Below are 12,177 nucleotides of genomic sequence, written 5' to 3'. Positions count from 1 at the left end.
ACTGGTACCTTGCAAAAACAAGGGGAAGAGCAGAGAGAAGTCTGGAAGGATCCTTAGGGAAAAGCTAGAGGAATGAAGCTTGAAGCAGCCATTTTCCTCAAGATTTTCACAACCAGTTGATGCTTCTTGGCCCATTCCCCCATTTATAGGCCAGGGAGAAAGAGTCAAGGGCATGTGTAAGGAAAAATAAGTTCCCAGTTGGCCCCCTCCTTATACTTGTAGGTGAATTTGTCATTATTGTGCTGTGTGTGGAAGCACAAGAAGGAAAGAATTAACTCGTTCTTCAGAACTGCTGATTGAGGAGCTATTTGCTGGAAGTACCACAAGTAGGCAGAGCCAGGTTGCCTTTTAAGAGTAATCATTGTATTAGCCAAAAAATCTGGAAGCAATCCAAATACTGAAATGACTTAAATGGTCCATCCACTCTGATATATTATGCAGTCATTGAAAACGTTTAGAAAGACTAGCAACATGAAAAAAGCCGTGATATAGAGACCAAAAAAAAAAAAAAAAAGGTTTACACTGGGTGTGGTGGCTTAGGATTGTAATCCCAGTGGGAGGATTGCCTGAGTTCAGGAGTTCAAGGCCAGCCTGGGCCACATAGGACTCTGCTCTACAAGGCATGTTTAAAAATTAGGCGGGCGTGGCGGCACCTGTGGTCCCAGCTACTTAGGAGGCTGAGGCGGGAGAACTGCTTGAACCCGGGAGGCAGAGGTATGCAGTGAGCCGAGATCGTGCCACTGCTCCAGCCTGGGCGACAGAGCAGGACTCCGTCTCAAAAAGAAAGAAAAAGCCGGTTATACCTTAGGAGGGACATAAGGAAAGGATGGGATCAAAAAGCTGTGAAGAATTCTTTTTATTTGTTCATTCAACATGCATGTATTAAGCACCCACGTAGTCAAAGGCTAGGACAAAGCCAAAAAGATTACTGCTGCAGATTCAGTTACAATAGAATGGCCCCTTCTCACAAGAAGCCACCGTATTCACACGTTGTGCTTTTCTCAGTTCAAGCGGCCTCTTCCTTTTGAGTAACCAGGGTAACCACGCTGTGCCAGCGTGTGCCGGGCGGGGAGGGGAGGCCGCAGCCCCAGCCCCGCGGGGCCTGGTTGTCTAATCGAAGGGAAGTAAACGGCCCCAACGCAAGCCTGACTGCGAGACGTGCCCAAGGGAGGTAGGTCGAATGAAGAGGGTTGTGTGAGTTTTGCGCGGGCAGGCGGGATAACGGAGGAGGGAGGCCCGCGGCCGAGGCTCGGGCGGGCGGGGGGCAGGGAGGGGCGGGGTTCGCCGGCGCGCACTCCCAGGCAGGCCCCGCCCCCTCGGCCGGCTGTGCGCGCTGATTGGCCCCTGCCGGCCTCGCGCTCCCTCGCTCCGGGTTGGCGGGAGACCTTAGAGCGGGTACCGCTGCTGGCTAGCGACCGACGAGCAACCGTCTGAGGCCAGGAGCGCTGCGGCGGAGCCTTGACCGCCGTTGCCCGGCCCTCTCCCGCGCAGCCCCGGGCTTCCGCAGGTACCTGTGCTCGCCCCCGGGAAGGGGCCTCGCAGGCGAATCTCCAGTTTCGAGTGTGCCCGGTCCCTGGGTTCGCTCGCCGGCGACCCCACCGCCCGCCTTAGATGAGAAGGCCGCGCTCCAGCCTCGTCCTCACGCCGCCTCCCGTGGGCGCCCTCAGCTGCCTTCGCGGCGACGACACACGCGCTCCCCGCAGCGGGCTCTGGGCTGAGGGACCTGGCGAGGGAGGCAGTGGCCGCGCAGGTTGGGGCGTTGGCCGCCCTCCGCCCGGCGGCGTAGCGGGTGAAGGTTCCCGGGGAAGGACGGGCAGGGCCGAGACCGGAGGCTGCTCCCGAAGCTCGGCCGTCTGCTCGGAGGGAGGGCCCTGGGCAGGCGCTCCCGTCTCCACGTGTGCCTGCCGCCTTTACTGTGGGGGGAATGGAGATTTGGGGGGTCTTTTTAATAAATCCTACCTCCTTATGTCCCATTAAACACCTCTTTTTGTCCCCAAGATCGTCTGCCCCAGAATTTTGAGATCTGAGCTGCTGTGTCTCAGTACCAGGCCCGTAGCTCATTTCTCAGAATTCACGAAGATTCTCTTACATGACATCCAGTAGGACTGGAGGGCCCCTAGCCTCAACCTTTTAAAAAGCCTTATGCCGAGTTGGGCGAATCCTTGAGGCCAGGATTCGAGAGCAACCCACAGCGAAAACCCCGTCTCTACAAAAAAATAATGAAAAAAAAAAAAATTAACCGGGCATGGTGGTGCGCACCTGTAATCCCAGCTACTTGGGAGGCTGAGGCGGGAGAATCGCTTGAACCCTGGAAGCGGAGGTTGCAGTGAGCTAAAACCCGTCTCTACAAAAAATAATTTTAAAAAAAGTATCCTGGCATGGTGGCGGGCGCCTGTAATCCCAGCTCCTCGGGAGGCTGAGGCGGGAGAATCGCTTGAACCCGGGAGGCAGAGGGGGCAGTGATCCGAGATCGCCTTATAGCTGGGGTTAGCTGGTTTTGCTTTCTTGGCAAGGTGACGATAAGTAATACTGGAGTGCTTACTATGTGTCAAGTGTTTTACACATGATTTTATTTAATATTTAAAACAGTGATTTACTGGTTAAAGAATATGGGACTTTGATGTCAGTTCTGCATTCAAATTCTAGCTTTATCACTTACTATGAGCCTTTGGGAAATTTCTTAACTTCTTTAAGCCTCAAATTTCTTATCTAGAAAATAAGGATAAAATAATACCTACCACATAGAGATGTTTTGAGAATTAAATGAGATAATGCATGTAACACATTCATCAGTGTCTGGCACATACTCTCTGTGTGTGACTGCACTCATAAGGAAGTTAAGGCTTACTTGCCTGTCCTGACTGAGTTGCCAATGGATATTGCTATTAGGTTTTTCATATAGGCAAATGAATCCCCAAACAACTTCTGCTTGTTTCATATTATGGCTGGGAACCACCACCCTTTATATTACCCCCCAGAGAAGAGGTTATTTCAGATGCCTCTAGAATTTTTGTGATTTACTTACCAAAAAGAAAGAAAGAAAGAAAATCCCAGACATCCTATTCAAGTATGAATCCTGGTATGACTTTTTTAATGTTCATGGAGTCCATATAAAAATTCACTGAAGGAGGCCGAGCATGGTGTCTCACGCCTGTAATCCCAGCGCTTTGGGAGGCCGAGGCGGGCCAATCACCTCAGGTCAGGAGTTGGAGACCAGCCTGGCCAACATGGCGAAACCCCATCTCTACTAAAAATACGAAAATTAGCGGGGCGTGGTGGCAGGCTCCTGTAATCCCAACTACTCAGGAGGCTGAGGCTGGAGAATCGCTTGAACCCAGGATGCGGAGGTTGCAGTGAGCCGAGATCGAGCCATTGCACTCCAGCCTGGGCGACAAGAGCGAAACTCCGTCTCAAAAAAACAAACAAACAAAAAAAAAAAAATTAAAGGATTTTACCTGATGAGCATAGTTTCTCCTACTTCTCCTTCTTTCCCTATCTCTTGCAGTTCCTAAAATGGCTCATATTTTTAATTTGGTTTTCGTTCTTTTCCTCTTGCTTGCTCTATAAGAACTCTCATTCTCTTAGTATATCTAAATGAAGAGCAAAATTAAAAGATACCCTTAGGTAGAAATTGACCAAGACTAGCATTGATAGCTTCTCTCCTTCAGCTTGTTGTACGTACCTTTTCTGCCAGTGTTTGCTTATTAAAGACAATGAAGCTCCACTTGGGGAATTTCAGACATTTTCTTCTCATTCAGTTTTCTGAAATTGTATGGGAAATATCCCAACACATACATAAGGGTTTAGAGGAATAGTGTAAAGACGCCTACTGTGGACAGACATATTTTACCTTTTTGATTGATAGAAAATTTGCATTATATTTTATGATATATCCATGGTTGTTTTAATATAAAAGCACTATTTTAGGTTACTTAGCATTGAGTAAAACTTATCTTCTGGAATATGTGCCACAGTTATTTTGTGTTCTGGTACATTCCACCCAAGTCTAGCCCCAACACTCAAATTTGAAGCAGAATTCTTAGCCACGGTACTATACCACTGATAACTCCATACTAGAATTTGAGAAGCCTGAGTACTCTTTAGTTTCTTCTATCTAGATTTTTTTTTTTTTTTGAGATGGAGTCTTGCTCTGTTGCCCAGGCTGGAGTGCAGTGGCATGATCTCGGCTCACTGCAACCTCTGCCTCCCGGGTTCAAGCAATTCTCCTGTCTCAGCCTCCCCAGTAGCTGGGACTACAGGCGCCTGCCACCATGCCCAGCTAATTTTTGTATTTGTAGTAGAGATGGGGTTTCACCATGTCGGTCAGGCTGGTCTCAAACTCCTGACCTCAGGTGATCCGCCCACCTCAGCCTCCCAAAGTGCTGGGATTACAGGCATGAGCCACCGCGCCCGGCTCTTCTATCTAGATTTAAGGCTGCTCTTACTTTGAAAAAAATATGCAGATGAGGCCTCCAGCTGTCTCCCAGATGAGATGGGCAGGAAAGAGCAGAAAGTTCTTAACTCAAGTCTCAAGGCTCAATTTATCACCTATTCCTCTTTCTATGGAGTTTATAACCCGCACCTCAAGTACATAATTGCCTTCGATTTGGCAGGACTTTAGGATCTAGGAAGAAAGATGGGATGAAAGGAGCAATTAGATAAGTATATTCCTCTGCCTAGTTCTTCAAAATGTAGCCCTGTGCTATCTAATATGGTAGCCACTGGCCACTTGTGGCTATTAAACACTTGAAACTGAATAATTTAATTTTTACTTTAAAAACTGAAGGAGCATATTTTTCTCCTACAAATTACTTCATTTTTAAAAATAGGACTGCATTTCACTTTTACTGTTGAAAAATTAGTATCAGAACAGATTTGTATGTAAGCATATTCATCTAAAGTAACAAAAAAAGAAAAGAAGATTGAGATATGCTGTAAGAGGAAAATACGCAGCAGATTTCAAAGACTTAGAATGTGAACTATCTCACTGATTTTTATATTGATTACATGTTAAAATGGCCTTTTGGACATATTGGGTTACATAAATTTTATTATTGAAAGTAATTTTATCTGTTTTGTTTTGTAAGGTGGCTCTAAAAATACAAAATTACATATGTGGCTTACATTATATTGGACAGTGCTGTTCTAACCTCACTAAATCCAATCTTATTTTCCAGTCCTTCCTTCAGAAGGGAAATTTCTGAGGGTCAGGAAGGGGAATCTGTACCTCACTCCTTGAACACCAAGGAAGGTATGGCTGCCTGAGTCACTGTGGGGTTGCATTCAGAGGTTCTCAGTAGGGTCCTAGAGTAGTTTCCTGTGTTGCCTATTCATACCTCAATTTCCCATTATCCTAGAAATATTTGACCACAAAAATAATACTAAGTGTAGTAATTATGTGAACTAATCACCACCAAAGAAGGTGATGATTATGTATATTGTTAGATATTGATAGATTAACTGTCTCAGATTTTATTAGATTATGACAACATACGTTCATATACACTTATAATCAGTCACTCAAATAGCTTTGTCATACACTTACAACTTTAAAAATTAGAACAGGCCAGGCATGATGGCTCAAGCCCGTAATTCCCACACTTTGGGAAGCTGAGGCGAGAGGATGGCTTAAGCTCAGCAGTTTGAGAGCAGCCTGGGCAACATAGTGAGACCTCATCTCTACAAAAATTTAAAAAATTAGCCAGATGTGGTGGCATACACCTGTGGTCCCAACTACAAGGGAAGCTAAGGAGGGAGGATCACTTGAGTCCAGGAGGTCGAGGCTGCAGTGAGCCGTAATCATGCCAACGTACTCCAGTCTGGGTGACAGAGCAAGACCCTGTCTGAAACACACACACACACACGAGAAAAAAAGGAAAACAGAAAAGTAAGTAAAATAAAAATTAGACCAATTTATGAAAAGCCTTCAAAGCACATCTACACTTTTTGCTAGAATTGCTTTCAACTTTTCAATAAATACCAATAAATGCTTATTGAATAAGTGAATTTTATAATATATCAAGGAATTTACCAATAAAGAGATATGGGGTTTTGTGGGAGGGGGGGTGCTTTGTAATTTAATACTTGATAATACGTTCTGGAAATAGTCCTTGTTTATAAAAAATTTGAGGTGGCATATAACAACAATATAATAAAATTATGTCAATTCAAGCAGAATAGAAAAAATTAGAAAATTAACCAGAAAAAAGAAGACTACAAATAAATTATGAAGTCAGCATCATTTCTATAATTAACTTTCAAATTTGGTCGACTTCTGCAGCCAAAGCAAAATGGCATACAGTATCTTATTATTTGGGAAGAGGATGTCTATTTGTTACCCAAAAGAAGCATAGCTTTTCCTAGCGCTGAATTTCAAAAGCAATTTTTAATGGGAGTCACTGTCACAAATAACATTTTAATGGCAAGTTTAGTAACATTTTATATGACTGCATATGGTAGTATCATCCAGTTAGTTGTTTATATATGAAATGAATGTGTGTGATGAATAATTGTATGTTTTATTTTTACAGGAATATCGGGAAACCAAAATGAGGCACAATCAGATGTGTTGTGAGATACCACCTACTGTCACTGTTTATGTAAAATCAGGGTCAAATAGATCACATCAGCCTAAAAAGCCCATTACTCTGAAGCGTCCTATTTTTAAAGATAATTCGCAAGCATTTGAAAAAAATACACATAATAACAACAAATCTAAACGCCCCAAAGGACCTTGTCTGGTTATACAGCGTCAGGATATGACTGCTTTCTTTAAATTATTTGGTAGGTTTAAAATATTGTAATAGTGGTAATTATAAAGTACGAAAAACCTAGAATGTAAACATCTAAATGTTTTTATTCTGATCAAAGAGGATATCATTATTTTTGTATTAAATTTCCCATCTCCAACCAAATTTGTTTTTGTTTTACTTAGTCTTTTTTTTTCAATGTTGGGTTTTTGTTTGTTTTGTTTCCTTATGGATTAAAAATTCATACTCATCTAGCTTCTAGACTACTTAAATCCAGATGTCAAATGTAAATTCTGGGCAATTCAACTTCATAGCCCATGGCATGAGTTTTATTTGACCTAAAATAAAATACTACATAAAGACTCAGGTGAGCTAACTGACCCAGTTTGACTGGGCCTAAGGGGTTTCCCAGGACTTTCTCTGCTAAACCCAAGAAAACTAGGAAGCTTGGTCACACTAGAGAAGTTTCAGGATAACAGTTTGGGAACATTGTTAAAAATTAACTATGCTTTATCATGTCCATATAATGAAACTGAGTTTGAATTTGTTTAGGTTATGAGACAGTGCTACTTTGCTGATACATTTCTTAACATTGGCAAAAAGAAACTTCTTTTTAGTACTGTACTCCTAACTAGGAAAGAGAGGGAATTTTTTTTTTGAGGTAGGGTAATAAGGTAAACAGATTAGAAAAAGGGGTAGGATAGATGAGTTCTGAAAAATATTTGGAGTAATGAATCAAGTCAAGTAGATGCTACAGTCTGGTAGATTGTAGCTTGCTTGTTTCTAGAGGAAGGTCAGGCGCATTAAAGCAAGCTAGTTACGATTTAAAGAAAAGCAAAATGAAAAGATGAAACAGGAAAAAAATGTAAGGAATATAAGTAGAAAAAGATATAAAGATGCTTCCCCATCAGATTTAGAATGTTAATAAAAGTTCCCCTTCTTTTCATTAAGAGCAGAACAAAATTATTACCTGCAAACTTTTTTAGTACCCAAAACTCATCATCAGAAACAAGGGAAAATACCTGGCTGTACCATTTTAGGTAACTTAAGAAATTATAAATAGAGCCTGGGCGCGGTGGCTCACGCCTGTAATCCCAGCACTTTGAGAGGCCGAGGCAGGCAGATCAGCTGAGGTCAGGAGTTCAAGACCAGCCTGACCAACATGGAGAAACCCTGTCTCTACTAAAAATATAAAATTAGCCAGGTGTGGTGGCACATGCCTGTAATCCCAGCTACTTGGGAGGCTGAGGGCAGGAGAATCGCTTCAACCCGGGAGGTGGAGGTTGCGGTGAGCCGAGATCGCACCATTGCACTCCAGCCTGGGCAACAAGAGTGAAACTCTGTCTCAAAAAAAAAGAAAGAACTATAAATAGAATTAATGGGTCAGGCGCAGTGGCTCATTCCTGTAATCCCAGCACTTTAGGAGGCTGAAGGGGGCGGACCACTTGAGGCCAGGAGTTCGAGACCAGCCTGGCCAACATGGTGAAACCCCATCAGGCGTGGTGGTGCATGCCTGTAATCCCAGCTACTTGGGAGGCGGAGGCAGGAGAATCGCTTGAACCTGGGAGGTGGAGGCTACAGTTGAGCCGAGATCATGCCACTGCACTCCAGCCTGGGTGACAGAGCAAGACTCTGTCTCAAAAAAAAAAAAAAAAAAAAAAAGGCTGGATATCGTTGCTCATGCCTGTAATCCTAGCACTTTGGGAGGCCAAGGCAAGTGGATCGCTTGAGCTCAAGAGTTCAAGACCAGCCTGGGGCAATGTGGTGAAACCCCCTCTCTACAATACAAAAAAAAAAAAAATTTATCTGGGCATGGTGGTGCATACCTGTAGTCCCAGCTATCTGGGGGGCTGAGGTGGGAGGATCTCAAACCCAGGAGGTTGAGGCTACAGTTGAGCCAAGATCACGCCACTGCACTCCAGCCTGGGTGACAAAGTGAGTGAGACCCTGTTTAAAAAAGGAAAAAAAGTTAGCAAGGCAGAAATTCTTATTCTCAGGAAATCAGTAGTTATTCTTGGAACTTTCCGTATGACTACATTGATGATATTTTAGTGTACACAAATGAATATAAAGAAGTTATGCCTTTTTACTTAAAATGAAGAAGAGGAGCCTGGCGTGGTGGCATATGCACCTGTAGTTCCAGGTACTCAGGAGTCTGAAGCCAGAGGATCACTTGAGCCCAGAAGTTCAAGGCCCACCTGAGCAACATAGTGAGACCCTGTCTCTTTAAAAAAAAAAAAAAGAGAGAGAGAGAGAGAAAGGGGGAATGGAAAAAAAGCAGATTTTTCTAGATTACATTCTGACAACTATTAATGTATTTTGAGATTATGTATTTTAGCCCTTTAGAATTGAAATATTTTACCTACTTTCTAGATGTTATTATTTTTAACAATGTGTTTGTTTGTTGATCTTTTTATCCTAATAGTTTTTTCAAAATGTTAATTATAAATAACTAATGAATTATGAATCCTTTTTATATAGACATTTTCATATGCATTTGAGTAATAGAAAGTGGAATAGAGATAAATAGGAGAGAAGAATGCAAAACTAAAAATACTGTTGGATATTCAGCAAACCAAACACTTCTACCATTCTCCAATCTGAGCCATATGTTAAGGCAAATCAGATGGCATGATGAAGGATAAAGCAGTAGTTTTTCGTACAGTCTTTGCAATGGTAAATACACCAACGAACTGAAAACTCCACCTTAGGCAACACTGGTTCATTCATTTTTGTTTTATTTCTAAGCACCATGTATAATCTCTTGACATAGAAATTAATTCTTCAAAAGGAAACATTCTGTTTTAAAAAGACAAGTTATAGCTATCTTTTGTTGTAGATGACGATTTAATTCAAGATTTCTTGTGGATGGACTGCTGCTGTAAAATTGCAGACAAGGTAAATTTGGTAACAGTATAACAATTAACCAGCATTATAATGTAACTGAACCATTAGAGCTTTAATGAGACCTTATAAGAATTTTCTATCTTATTAGTTATGATTAAGAAAAGAGCTAGTGGCCAGGTGCAGTGGCTCACACCTGTAATCCCAAAACTCTGGGAGGCTGAGGTGGGTGGATCACTTGAAGCCAGGAGTTAGAGACCAGCCTGGGCAACATAGTGAGACCCCTATCTCTAAAAAATTTAAAAATTAGCCAAGTGTGGTGGCATGCACCTGTAGTTCCAGCCACCCAGCTGAGGTGGGAGGATCACTTGAACCCAGAAGTTGGAGGATACAGTGAGCTATGATCAATTGTGCCACTGCATTCCAGCTTGGACAACAGAGCAAGACTCTGTCTCTAAACAAATTAATTAAATTTAAAAATTAAAAAAATAAGAGCTAGCCTGCACTGCTCCTTCAAAGCAGAAGCTTTACACATGAATTTCTGGAATTAGCATATAGCATAGATTCAGTCTATACTTGAGGAATTGTAGAATATTATTGATTACATTTAAATGACCTTAAATTTGTATTTGATTGAAAACAGAAATCAAAACAGGTGTGGCAGCTCATGCCTGTAATCCCAACACTGTGGAAGGCCAAGGCGAGAGGATCACTTAAGCCCAGGAGTTCCAAGACCAGCCTTGGCAACATAGGGAGACCTGGTCTCTAAAAAAAAAAAAAATATATATATATATATATATAAAATCTGAACATGGTGACTTATACCTGTAGTCACAGCTACTTAGAAGGCTGAGGCAGGAGGATTGCTTGAGCCAGGGAGGTCAAGGCTGCAGTGAGCTGTGGTACCACCACTGCACTCCAGCCCGGGTGACAGAGCAAGACCCTGTCTCAAAAACGAACAAAAACCAAAGAACCACAAACAGAAAATCAGTATAGACTTAATACATTTTGATCAGTTATTACCTTTTATCAGGCTGTGGAGAAGAAATATTCTGAGATTTACTTTACTAAGGTAGTCTGCATTTTAGTATTTTGTAAGTCAGAGAAAACAAATCTCAGTAATTTGTAGGGTAAAATTAGTTTAACATGTTTAGGAATCTGTTTCATAAAAGAATGTCTAACTTACACACTGGGAGCAGCGATGTTTCTATGTTCTTTAGATTTTGTTGAATGGTTAAAATTTTAGCTTTGTCGCTCATACCTGTGATCCTAGCGCTTGGGATGCTGAGGCGGGCAGATCACCTGAAGTCAGGAGTTCAAGACCAGCCTGGCCAACATGGAGAAATCCTGTCTCTACTAAAAATACAAAAATTAGCCGGGTGTGGTGGTGCGCACCCATAGTCCCAGCTACTTGGGAGGCTGAGACAGGAGAATTGTTTGATCCCAGAAGGCAGAGGTTGCAGTGAGCCGAGACCGAGCCACTGCACTCCAGCCTGGGTGACAGATTGAGACTCTGTCTCAAAAAAATAATAATAATAAAATAAAATTTCAGCTTTGTATTTTTCAATTTTTTTCTTTTAGAAAAATATTTCTCGTGCTAAGAATTTTCAGCTTTGTAAATGCCATTTTGTACCAAGCAGTCATATTTGAAAATTAAGCGTGACTTTACGTCACTACTAGCCAACAGTAAAGGGAATGAGTGGAAGGTTAGCTTGTGATTAAATACAAAATACTGGGGTGAAGATTTTTATTTAAGCTTAAGATGACAGGGATACACTAGAAGAAGGTTTATAAAATTTTTTAAATTTCATTTTGGATAATTTAAAACATACACAGTTTGAAGTAAATAGAAGAGAACAAAGAGCCTCCATATGCATCTCATCTAGCTACAATAGATCAACTGTGGCTGTTCTTGTTTCTTCTAATGCCTTTCACCAAAAACGATTATTTTGAAGCTGATCCCAGACATCCTAACATTTTATCCATAAATATTTCACAATATATCACTAAAAGTTAAGAGCTGTTTTAAAACAATTACAATGTCATAGTACTTTTAAAATTAACAGTAATGCTGTAATATCAAATATACAATTCATGTGGAGTTATGATGTGATTTTCTTTTTGTTTTTCTTTTTCTTTTTTTTTTTTTTTTTTGAGATGGAGTCTCACTCTGTCATCCAGGCTGGAGTGCAGTGGCGTGATCTCAGCTCACTGCAACCTCCGCCTCCCGGGTTCAAGCAATTCTCCTGCCTCAGCCTCCCAAATGTCTGGGATTACAGGCATGTGCCACCACGCCAGGCTAATTTTTCTGTATTTTTAGTAGAGATGGGGGGGTTTCACCATATTGGCCAGGCTGGTCTCGAACTCCTGACCTGGTGATCCACCCGCCTCGACCTCCCAAAATGCTGGGATTACAGGTGTGAGCCACTGCGCCCCTCAGGAAGTTTTAAACTTTATGGTTTTAAGGTGCAGTAAAGTTGTTGCGCAGAAGGGGGCAGTGTTTGAAAAGTAACTACCTGGAGTACTGTCTTAACACTATCTCAAGAGTACTTTACTGGAAGTTACTGTGAAAACTTGGTATCAC

General features: G+C 42.1%; 1 protein-coding gene across 9 annotated transcripts in view; it reads left to right on the top strand.

Annotated features, from left to right (window-relative positions):
- Positions 1-1,053: 1,053 nt before the first annotated feature.
- Positions 1,054-12,177, top strand: part of SPDYA (speedy/RINGO cell cycle regulator family member A) — a 39,851-nt gene continuing 28,727 nt past the window's right edge. For 5 of the 9 annotated variants that reach the window (XR_008676787.2, XM_055377672.1, XM_031006393.1 and 2 more), the window contains exons 1-4: positions 1,379-1,507; positions 5,178-5,251; positions 6,531-6,783; positions 9,589-9,647. Coding sequence is in view for 8 of the 9 variants with exons in the window: in XM_055377672.1 (XP_055233647.1) it covers positions 6,549-6,783; positions 9,589-9,647 (294 nt within the window). In the remaining variant the exon portion in view is untranslated. Of the gene's footprint in view, positions 1,172-1,358; positions 1,508-1,620; positions 1,751-5,177; positions 5,252-6,530; positions 6,784-9,588; positions 9,648-12,177 lie in introns of those variants that run through there. The other 4 variants (XM_055377671.1, XM_055377666.1, XM_055377669.1 and 1 more) reach the window with 3 other exon arrangements.

Source organism: Gorilla gorilla, chromosome 12 (genome assembly GCF_029281585.2).
Source record: "Gorilla gorilla gorilla isolate KB3781 chromosome 12, NHGRI_mGorGor1-v2.1_pri, whole genome shotgun sequence".
NCBI classification, from domain to species: Eukaryota; Metazoa; Chordata; class Mammalia; order Primates; family Hominidae; genus Gorilla; species Gorilla gorilla.
Note: the sequence above shows the minus strand (reverse complement) of the source record. Positions and strands in the feature narration are given on the sequence as shown.